At 37.6% G+C, this 12,325-nt stretch overlaps 1 protein-coding gene across 1 annotated transcript; it reads left to right on the top strand.

The window, feature by feature from the left end:
* Positions 1–2,167: 2,167 nt before the first annotated feature.
* On the top strand, positions 2,168–7,024 carry LOC121734328. The gene is made up of 3 exons (XM_042124861.1): positions 2,168–2,336; positions 4,794–4,962; positions 6,294–7,024. The coding sequence occupies exons 1-3, from the start codon at positions 2,331–2,333 to the stop codon at positions 6,428–6,430; spliced, it is 312 nt and encodes a 103-aa protein (XP_041980795.1). The 5' UTR covers positions 2,168–2,330; the 3' UTR covers positions 6,431–7,024.
* Positions 7,025–12,325: the final 5,301 nt, after the last annotated feature.

Below are 12,325 nucleotides of genomic sequence, written 5' to 3'. Positions count from 1 at the left end.
AATCCTCATTTGAGAAATGAGAAGTGTAGTGAGAATATAAAAAGATAACAGTCGTCAGAGATACCTTTGAGTTTTTCATCATTGGTAGTTACTAATATCACTGCCAGTCGTTGAGAAAATATAACTAGGTACCATAGGAATTAATAGTTAGTACTTAACAAGGTTGTCTGGCAGAAACTGCTGCTAGCAGTAAGACCGCCTATTTGTACATATTTTTCCTTTATTGTAGTTTAAAATTGTAAGTTTAAGTTTAGTTTTAAGTTGTGCAAATAAAGTATTTTCTATTCTATATTTAAATGTACATTAGTAACTATGCCATTCGAACTATATCTTATTAAGTATCAGGTATTAGGTATTTAATACTAATAACTAATAAGTTATAAACTTATAACAGTAATAGGTTATAGGCATGTAATAAAAATGTAGCCTTTGATATTATTTATCTTCTAAAAGCCCACACTATTGTGTATTAGGTATTATAAATAATATTATTAATTATTAATTAATAAGTATAGGTATAAACCATAAGTATCTATTAGATTGTGGGAAATATACGTGGCCAAAGGAAGATCTTCCGACTGGGCGAGGTGTTATGCTCGGTCAGGCCGGAGCCCACGTAATACATTTCAGCTGTCGTATATAAGTATACCGACGCGCTCAGAAAACTTCGACAGCGCGATGCAGGAATGTTAGGCGAATAGGGATGATGACAAGGTCAAAGATTAGCGAATTTTGTTAATAAAATAAAGAAATCACGGTAAAAAATAATTGTTCCCAAAATTTCAGCTTGATAGCATTTGTATTTTTTTTGTTATGCGCCTTTAAAGTTGGATATTCAAGTCGAATTTTTTTTCAATGAAATTTCTTAATATTTGTATACAATTCGATAACTTATGCAATTAAAAGCAACTTTTGTTATGAAACCACTTTCATAAACGCAATATTTAATATACCTGTCGAACAAAGTTGTCTCCCGATGCGTACAAACTACGAAAGACTGACGTCAGCCTTTCGTAGCACTTTGTATGGAGCGTTTCGGGCAGGTCTTTTTATGAGATATTTGAATTGTCATATCTTGGTGAATTTTTAAGCTATCAGAGTCATTCTTTCAACGATGTTTCTATTTTTTAAGTGTCCTTCAATTACCGATAAGAAAAAAAAATAGTCATCATGCCTATTGTGGGTACCGCCACAAGATAAAAGTTATAACTTGCCTAGTGTTTTATTTCCATTTTGTTAATTATTACATAAATTACCTTCATATTTTTTAAAATAATAACAACATTTGTAGCAGTAAAAAAAGCCTACCGCTAGAGAAAACATACTGCGGCTTCCGACTTCCGAGTCAGTGACCTTGCTTAACCATGAAGACAAGGGTTTTCCCAGCTCCTAGCTCGGTATTTTCTATAGACCCAGTGCCGGTATTAGCACCAGCGCCCTGGGCGAAATGTCTTCGGCGCTCACGGTGATGGACGATGGTAGTGCTAAAAAATGCGACGTCTCTGTTTGTTTGCCTTCGGGCGGCGGCCCTTTTCCTCTGGCGCGTCGCCCTGAGATATATCTCTCGTATTGTCGGTAGCAAGACTGGATTCGTCACCATAGTCGTGAAATATACTTAGGTCTGAAATAAAACTTTAGTAGGTAATGTATTTAGGTACTTATAATACCTACGCAAGTCGCGGTATACCTACTTAACCTCTCAACCCCCATAAGGACACCGCGACCGGCGACTGCGATAACAATAGAAATCTATTGTGTCTCGTTTTTCCACGTTCGAGGGACAACCACAAACGACCTTCGAAGCTTAGGCGTCCAGGTCTAAATGCATCCCAAACTTTCACATTCTTATTTCAAAATAATGGGACGACATTCCCTACCCATAAGCTTTGTCCACACTGTGCCTTTTTCTGTTCGTCAAGGGCATGCGTTATATCACTGATAGCGCAGTCAACTGCGAACGTGAGGCATGCCCGCGACGCATGCTCTCTGACCGTATCCAAAACTTCGAAAATGACAATATTGGCGTTGCGTTCCTTGACGCATTCAATTATTGAATGCGCCAATATTAAAGTTGATGACGAAAATTGAAGATGAGAGTGCACAGTGTGGACGTAGCTATAAAACGTTATCACTCGTCTCATAAACGACAAAGACCACCCGAATTTCTAAGTAACAAGATATTTATTGCGGTAATCAGCTCACAATGCGAGGGACGGTTCCCAGAATTAGTTTAATGCGATGATTGTAACTCAGTCGTCACTCGTCTGCCGGGGGCTGCGTAGGCCGTGTGTCTGGACTCGGGACTCAGCTTGGGATAGTTTTGGTCAAGAATGCAGGTATGTGGTGTATTTTATGAAGTGTAACAGCTATAGATCTGCCAGGATCTGATGGCAAATTTCGATGGTAGATTTTCAAAAAATATCCTTGATCATTGGATAATTTTTTATATTTGCATGTTTAACACACAGAATCAGCGGCTATAAGAAAAGAAGGATTAAAAATGTTTTATTCCAATTACCCCGGTATTGATAGAGTCAATTTATTTTCTCATTTCTTGCCATCAGATTCTGGTGGACCTAAAATAGTGATTAGGTAGTTTTTTTATGAAATAAGGGGGCAAACGAGCAAACGGATCACCTGATGGAAAGCAACCTCCGTCGCCCATGGACACTCGCAGCATCAGAAGAGCTGCAGGTGCGTTGTCGGCCTTTTAAGAGGGAATAGGGTAATAGGGAAGGGTAGGGAAGGGAAAGAAATAGGGGAGGACAGGAAGGGAATTGGGCCTCCGGTAAACTCACTCACTCGGCGTGAAACAGCGCAAGCGCTGTTTCACGCCGGTTTTCTGTGATAACGTGGCATTTCTCCGGTCGGGCCAGCCCATTCGTGCCGAAGCATGGCTCTCCCACGTTAAAGTGACGGTAGTAGTGAGTACCTACGAATCTTCGTTAGTTGTGTAGATATTAGCATAGTGTGTTTTTGTGGTTATGAAGTTAGAACTTAGAAAAAAAAACTTGAAAAGTTATATCTGAATCTAAAATATAGATACTACCTCACAGTAATTTTTTATTGACTTCATTTTTAACTTGCTCTATGTACCTGACATATTGCTTGCAAGAACCTCTGATAATGATGAACATTGAACACTTAATTGCGATTGCCCACGAACTTATGGACTAAGTGGCAACAGAGCAATTTCATTGGAATTGACGACCTCTGTGGCGCAGTGGTTAAGCACTCATGCCGGGGGTCGCGGGTTCGAATCCCGCCGAGTTTTCAATTTTCCTGGGTCATGGATGTGTATTAAATATGTGTATCATATTATTCATATAATAAAAATCTTAAATACAGGGTGTAACAAATCAAGTGATAATACTTTAGGGTGTGTACGTGTTCCTTGTAGAGAGTTCACTGTGAAAGTAGCAGCGCTGAAAGACCAAAATTTTTTTTCACTTTTGTATGGGGAAACTCGTGACGCTCGGGCCCTTGCCCATACAAAAGTGAAAAAATTTTTTCGTCTTTCAGAGCTGCTACTTTCACAGTAAACTCTCTACAAGGAACACGTACACACCCTAAAGTATTATCACTTATTTTTGGTACACACTGTATATTATGTATAGTATAAAAGTATCAAATATATTTCCGTTGTCTGGTACCTGTAACAGGTACTTAGCGCGCGGCCAGACTGACATGGTGTGAAGCGTCCATAGTATTGTTATTATTAGATCACTCGGACCAGCCCCGGATTTATAAATAGGTCGTTATAGACCATCTCTATGGAGGCTGCCGCCCCTAGGTTGTGCACAACCTAGGGGCGGCAGCGTCCATAGAGACTTAGTACATTGGGGCGGCGGAAGCAAAGTCGCCTACTCTCATAATAAAAAAATATAAATTATAGTTTGTGCGTTTTAAGATGATATGGGTGACACTTCTCATATTCCTTGCTACGGGTTTTTTTTACAAGAAAACAAAAAAAAATCAAAATGTAATAAATTATATATCATCTACAAAAACAAATGTTTCCTATAATAATTGTAAATGAATAAAAATGAAAAGTTGCTAAATGCTAACTTATTAATATAAAATTATGAATTTTAACTGTGAAAATTATTGTTACGAAAATATTTGAAAAATGTCAGATGCATGAAATGGAACTTATGCCAATAGAGATTGACTCTGTTGAATCGAAATCAAATCGATAAAAGGGCGGCCATTTTAAATCGCCGGCGCCACTCTGAAACGTCAGTACGAAATCGATAATTTCGATTGCAATTCCTTTAGGAAGTGATTCGATATTTTTAAATTATCGATTAATTTTCTTAGGTAACTTCCCTACTATTGTCAATTATAATGTGTCACGCATATCATCTTAAAACGCACAAACTATAGTCACTGACTCAGACCGTTTATGAAATAAAAACTATCCTGGAACCTAAAGTACCTCCATATACAATTCCATCCACATCAGTTTAGCGGTTTAAGCGTGAATAGGTTACTGTGAGGCAGATAGACTGTTAGCCGTGCTGACAAACTTTTTAATTTATACGTATCGTAAATCGTAATTCGTAAGATGGGTTTATTTACTTACGATTACTTATTGATCTTCAAGAAAAGAGCGTAATACATATTCCCTCTTAAAAGGCCGGCAACGCACCTGCAGCTCATCTAATGTTGCGAGTGGATAGTGTGCAACGGTAGTTGCTTTCCATCAGGTGACCCGTTTGCTCGTTTGCCCCCTTATTTTATAAGAAAAAACCTTGTGTCTTACGATTACTGATACTACCAAACTTTTCCAGTTATCCACCATAATCCTGCTAGCGCTAGTGGGCCTGGCGCAGAGTGCGCCGGCGCAGATGTCAGACGCGCAGTTGGAGCGGGCCCTGACCGACCGGGCGACGATGCAGCGCCACTTGCGGTGCGCCCTCAACGAGGGGCCCTGCGACCCTGTGGGGATAAGACTCAGAAGTAAGTTACTGACAATCTTTGATTCAGTGGCGTAGTAAGCTACAGTCAGTTTCCAGGACGACCCCGTGGGGATAACACTCGGAAGTAAGTACGGTACGCATTTTTATCAGAGCCTGCCACTTGCTGCCATAGAATCGTAGGCTAGCTGACCAAGTAAAGACAGACAAAAAAGAAATTATAGAGCCCTTATAGAGCCCCACCCAGTTATTGAATTTTAACCAGTATAATATTATCCCCCCGTGAGTTTGGGAACTTGGAAATATTTTTTTTCAGTAACAAAGAGAGAGTGAGAGATTGACGAGGTAAATGTGTCAGTTTGTGCCTAAAGCCTGGTGTTTCTGTTCTTTCTAATTTCTATTGTGGCTATGCTGAAATCTGCTGGTTCTGTTAATTTGATTACTGCACAAAGCCTTATTCTATTACCTGAGTTATAACTACTATTGTCGACACTAAAGATAAATACACACAACGTATGAATTTATTATAATAACTATGCCTTGTGATTTGGATCATGGTATTTACTGGACAACTTGGTAAACTGCGACGTATTAGTTATTACACTATTATTACATACCAAATCCTGACAACGATGGAACAAGGAAGGTATAAAATTCTAGGCCAACCTAGTCGTTCTAATTTGTGACAGTGATAAGACAGCTCGTCGTACATAGCGACGGTTTATCACTGCAAAGACCTACATTATTATATGTATAAATAGAATCCTTAATCCTTGTAAATATTGGCCCACTTCAACAGCTCTGGGTTAAGCTTAACCATGGGTTAAATATCATACTTATTGTCATTTCTCTCAATCTTCGTGCTGATGAAAGATAATAATTACGGTATTATAACACTGGGTTAAATTAAACTCTTTGTACAAGTAGGTAGTTGATATGAGTAGGTAGGTATAGCTACAACAGACTTTTCTTTTAAAGTCAGTTTAGCATGATCGAATAACTAAAGAACGAAAAAAAATATTTACAATTTTTGAAGTTTTTACTTGCCTCGTGTTCTTGTACAAAATATACAATACTAGATGTTGCCCGCAACTCCGTTGCGCCGAAACTCGTTTATCGCGCGGGAACTGTACATTCTCCGAGACAAAAAGTATTTTACATATGTCCTTTCCCGGGACTCGAAATATCTCCATGCCAATTTTCAACAAAATCGATTCAGTGGTTAGAGCGTGAAGAGGTAACAGACAGACACAATTTCGCATTTATAATATTAGTATGGATTCTAATCCTACAATGCCTTGCTTACTCTATTCTGACAATGTAAATCCAATTGTAAAACATTCCACTCATCTCGACAACACGTGTCTATTCCAGCTCTCGCACCGCTGGTCCTCCGAGGTTCCTGTCCACAATGCTCGCCGCAGGAGACTCGTCAGATCCGCCGCACCATGGCCCATGTGCAGCGGTACTACCCTTGGGAGTGGGCCAGGATCATACGCCAATATGGATAACGATTAAGATGGATAAAGGGAAGATCCATGTAATATCGACAAAGCCGCTTGAACGATGAAAAACACATCAGCTTAGTTTATTATTCACTGCACGTAATTTATCTATATCTATATAGACGTTGCGGTCAGTTCTTTTGCTCCTAAGTGCACGATAAACAAGAACGAGCTGAAACTTTGTCGATATTACGCTGAATTCAGTCAGCTGTTAAAACTGCCAGATCACTGCCTAGTTCGATAGTTACTTACATACTTACTCATATTTTAAACAAAGTATTTTTTGGGAATGCGAACGCATATGATGGGCCACCATACTTTGCACCCAGATCGCAATTCTTGATACTTCGAATATTCTTCGAAGCTAGAAGTTATGAAAATTGGACCCCGATGTTTGCAGCATTTTCGCTCCATTTCATTGCATAACCGGATGGTCGCAAGTGCGTTCCAAGTGCCATGCAATTGGATACCATTATATTCTATTTATTGACCTAGAATTAATACTGTAACAATTAAGTAATACCGGGTAATACTCATTTAAAACGCATTAAATAGTTAAACAATTTTAAAAATTACTAAGAAATGATTCAAGCATTTAATTAATTAAGGAACTATTGCAAACTATTTTATGACTTTGGTTAAGGCCATTAAGAAACTATTTAAATTATTAAATTATCATAGCTTTGTTTATAATTATTTATTTACTTACCTTTAAGTTAAGTGATTCATGCGTATATAACAGTTTTTGTTTTCATCTGTGTAAATAAAATTTGATAACGTAATAATGCATAATAATAATTATTATTACTTACTAGATGTTCCGCGCGGCTTCGCCCGCGTAATTAGGGAATTTCTCGGAAACCGTACATTTGTCCGCAAAAATAGCCTATGTCCCTTCACGTGGTCTATAATTCTTCATGTCTGCCAAATAACATAAAAATTGCTCCAGTATTCCTTAGATAATTCAAATAATTTCCCCCGTTTTTTTCCGCATTTTCCTCTATTTCTTCGCTTCTATTAGTCTTAGCATGATAAAATATAGCCTATAACCTTCCTCGATAAATGGGCTATCTAACACTGAAATATTTTTTTAAATCGGACCGGTAGTTCCTGAGATTAGCGCGTTCAAACAAACAAACTCTTCCGCTTTATAATATTAAATACTAGCTGTTCCGCGCGGCTTCGCCCGCGTAATTTAGGAATTTCACGCAACCGTACATTTTTCCGCAAAAAAAATGCCTATGTCCCTTCACGTGGTCTATTCAGTATTCTTCATGTTTGCCAAATAACATAAAAATTGATCCAGTAGTTCTTAAGGCGGGGATTAATCTCAATCCAAAACGATAACCTTGCACACAACCAAAGACCAAGCGTATACGCATCGCAATAAGATTCATTTTAGCTTAGCATAAAACTGTAGTTACTCGGGCGGATCTTCTCTATTTTTAATGTTTTTTTTAAATATCTTTGGAAATAAACATTAAGAAACAAAATTGTTCGGTTAAGGACATTTTAATATAGATTTACTAACAATTTATTCAAATAAAATGTATAATTATCTTAGTTAATGCTTATATTTCGATGAAATAGTTTTTTATCGGAGGTGACTTTGTAAATTAATTACAGCCAAAGTATTACGTTTTATTAAAATGTTTATGGTTTAAGGTATTTTAAATATTGTGCTTTATATCTCATATTTTTTTAACACTTCGTTATTATATTGGAACTAGGTAAACCGGGAGTCACGGAATAACAAATTGGGGTTTATCCTCGCCTTAAGATAATAAGCAATTATATATAATTTACCCCGTTTTTTCCACATTTTCCTCTATTTCTTCGCTCCTATTAGTCTTAGCGTGATAAAATATAGCCTACAGCCTTTCTCAATAAATGAGCTATCTAAAACTGAAAGAATTTTTCAAATCGGACCAGTAGTTCTTGAGATTAGCGCTTTCAAATAAGCCCTTTCATATAATTTCTCCCGTTTTTTCTACATTTTCGTCTATTTCTTCGCTCCTATTAGTTGTAGCGTGATAAAATATAGCCTATAGCCTTCCTCCATAAATAGGTTATCTATCATTGAAATAATTTTTCAAATCGAACCAGTAGTTCCTGAGATTAGCGCGTTCAAATAAGCCCTTTCAAATAATTTTCCCCCGCTTTTTCCACATTTTCCTCTATTTTTTCGCTCTTATTAGTCATAGCGTGATAAATATAGCTTATAGCCTTCCTCAATAAATGGACTATCTAACACTGAAAGAATTTTTCAAATCGGACCAGTGGTTCCTGAGATTAGCGCGTTCAAACAAACAAACAAACTAACAAACTCTTCCGCTTTATAATATTTGTATAGATTGGGAAACATATACTAAGATAGTATTCTGACGACCGCTGTGGCTCAGTTGGTGGGCTGTTGGTAGCTCAAGCCGGGGGTCGCGGGTTCGAATCCCGCCGACGGAACAAAAAGTTTTCAAAGTTCCTGGGTCATGGATGTGTATTATATATGTGTATCATATAATAAAAATCTTAAATATATGTATAGTATAAAAGTATTAAATATATTTCCGTTGTCTGGTACCCGTAACACAAGTCCTTCAGGTACTTACCACGGGGCCAGACTGACGTGGTGTGAAGCGTCCATAGATATTATATTATTATTATTTATTATTCCCTAGTACTAGGAAGTTTTATAGTAGGTGTGACTTAGGTCATCGGACTAAGATAAAAAAAAACTGCTTAAAAAATGTTTCAAGAAGATGATCGGTCTGGTAGGTATATTGAAACAAAAAATCATGAAAATTGAATGTTATTGATCTGATTGTTCCAACACTGTTTCCAACACTACATTTTGCACAGAGTAGGTAACACGTTTTTAATTCTCACTTGCCAGGAAAATTGACTTTATTTTATCTTCCAGGGGGCGGCAGCTGCCCCCCTGCCCCTACCTGGGTACGCCCATCGTAACTGCCTCTCAAGTAGCAGTTTGACATCACAGTTGAGTGGCGAGTTTCGTTCAATTTTATTTATTTATTTATTTATATTTATAGGCTACATAGGCCCATACAATATATACCTTAATGACTAACATACATATAAATAACTACACTTTATCACGAGTTATCGGCTACGTGACGCGCGCTTCATTCCGGAGTCTCCTTCGGAACCTTCGGTAGACCACATCAGTCGGCCAGAATTCCTCCGCTTCAAAGGTCGACGTTTTATACGTTCGAAGTTCGCACTCACCTTAAACGCAACATAATAACTCACAAGTACGATATTTTAATTAAAACAGCAGTCAGCATCCCAATAATGAGCGTTATCTCAGCGGTGAGAGAGGTTTATTAATACGGGCCTTAGAAAATAAGCGTTTAGGTCTCGTTCAAAATTCCTTTATATCGGATGACCAGAAAGTAGCACTGTAAACATAATGTAACAGCCCCCTAGACAAGTGGCAAAACGCTAACGCTAGCGCTAACGCTAACGCTACAAAATGTATGGATTTGACATTAGTATTCGCTAGCGAAGCGATGACTTATGCCAAATCGCATACATTTTGTAGCGTTAGCGTTAGCGTTTTGCCACTTGTCTAGGGGGGCAGTAGATGTACATAAAAAAAATGTGTTAAGCTTCAACCTTCGCGGCTGTCGATTGTATTCATTATTCTTATGAACATGCGTGATGCGACAAAGAACAATAAACACATAATTATACGTTGCGTTTTTGTAAGAAAAAATTTGGGACAAACTTTTTGGCGCATTAAGAAATACTTGAATGCTTGCGGATGAAAGGAGATTAGCCTAAACAAAAGAAGGCAGTGAAATCTATTATGTCACATGCAGGCCACAAAGACACAATGAAAGAAGATAATGTTAGGTTTCATGGTAAGTCGTAACTCGTAACCACTAAGTTATGGTTACCAGCCCATTCTAATATAGGTAATGCGAATAGTTCTACATAGGTGTATGGAAATCCTTTTATTGGTTAAATGGGGTTCTGTGGTTTTTGTTTATAAACGTATATTCCGTCATAGTTTTTACCAGCTATAATAACGCCCACAGTGAAAGTGCGAAAGAATAGAGAAAGATTTTAGACATAAAATGACAGATAGTCTTTCTATTCTTCCGTAGAAATAAATATATGTCAGTTCTTTCTGAATCTCTTGTCATCATCCATTATCGGGCACCTGTGATCTAATTCTTCGCCCTTCATCCGTGGTAGAGCCATGCTTCGGCACGAATGGGCTGGCTCGACCGGAGAAATACCACGGGCTCACAGAAAACCGGCGTCGCTTGCGCTGTGTTTCACCGAGTGAGTGAGTTTACCGGAGGCCCAATCCCCTACCGAGTACCACCCACCTTATTCCCTTCCCTACCCTTCCCTATTCCCTTCCTTACCCTCCCCTATTCCCTCTTAAAAGGCCGGCAACGCACCCGCAGCTCTTCTGATGTTGCGAGTGTTCATGGGCGACGGAAGTTGCTTTCCATCAGGCGGCCCGTTTGCTCGTTTGCCCCCTTATTTCATAAAAAAAAATCTATGATGGTGACTCTAAATGCTTTCCATTCGGCGATTTTTTTGCTCGTTTGCTCCTGTTTAAAAAATATAGATGTCTCCCCGATCTCCGAAGTAGTTCTTGCGTAAAACGTACCTACGTGTTCAGTGTTCTTGTAAGTTGTAACTCAAGTCGCGTTAGTAAGACCAGAGTAAGACGGATCTGTTGAAAAACTTTGGGTTTTACTAAAATCCGTTCCAGTTGCCTTAATAATAAAATAAAAAAAACCGGCCAAGTGCAAGTTGGACTCGCCCATGAAGGGTTCCGCAGCAGCAATAAGGTTTACTTTTATGAAATTAAGAGGTTTTTAATTTATTTTCATAGTTCAGTTGATTTAATGATAGTTAAATTAAGGTTTAACATTTATGACGTATAAAAAAAACTACTGGCTAGATCTCGTTCGAACCAATTTTCGTTGGTAGTTTTTATAGTAATGTACATCATATATATTTTTCAGGCTTATCATGCCTTTACTTTAGAAGTTAGAGGGGGGACACACATTTTACCACTTTGGAAGAGTCTCTCTCACAAACTATTCAGGTTATAAAAAAATGATATTAGAAACCTTAATATAATTTTTAAAGACCTATCCATAGATTCATTTGGCTACGGAACCCTCAAAGTGGAAAGTTATTATGTAACACTGAATAAATTGAGCATAAATATTGTAATAATAATTTTACATCATGTAATAACAATGGGAAAATGAAACATAATTTGTTTGGCCTTATTTCGTCATAAAACATGTAAAGTACAGTTGAAAATGCAATGGAAATTTGAAAGTTACCGAAAAGTACTGTGTCTCAAAAAGAAAAAAAATCGACCAAGTACGAGTCGGACTCGCGCACAAGGGGTTCCGTACCGTTATAGAGCGAAAAAATATAGTGTTTATACACTATATTTTTTCGCTCTATGACGTGATTAAGGGAAGCTCTGATGAGCCCCCCTTAATTATTTATTTAAATTTTTTTACGAAATATTAAACTACGAATATAATTAAGGATTTTGTGAATATTTCAAGTGCCCACCTGTTATCATTATGGATTACGAGCAAAAAATTCCAAAATATCACTTTTGATGTATAGGAGCCCCCCTTAATATTAACTTTTTAATTTTAGTATTTGTTATTATAGCCGCAACAGATATACACAATCTGTAAAAATCTCAACTCTCTAGCTATTACCCTTCTTGAGTTACAGCCTGGAGACAGACAGACAGACAGACATTGAAGTCTCAGTAATAGGGATAATTTGGGTACGGAACCCTAGAATTATGGATTTTTAAATTAACCTAGTAATTATTTACAGTCTACACTCTACAGCATAATAATTATTATAAAACGAAACCACAGT

Source organism: Aricia agestis, chromosome 15 (genome assembly GCF_905147365.1).
Source record: "Aricia agestis chromosome 15, ilAriAges1.1, whole genome shotgun sequence".
NCBI classification, from domain to species: Eukaryota; Metazoa; Arthropoda; class Insecta; order Lepidoptera; family Lycaenidae; genus Aricia; species Aricia agestis.
Note: the sequence above shows the minus strand (reverse complement) of the source record. Positions and strands in the feature narration are given on the sequence as shown.

Bases quoted from the DNA above. Each gene is read 5' to 3' on its own strand.
- LOC121734328 (XM_042124861.1), top strand. The intron at 4,963-6,293 runs GTAAGTTACTGA...TGTCTATTCCAG, and splicing joins TGTGGGGATAAGACTCAGAA to CTCTCGCACCGCTGGTCCTC.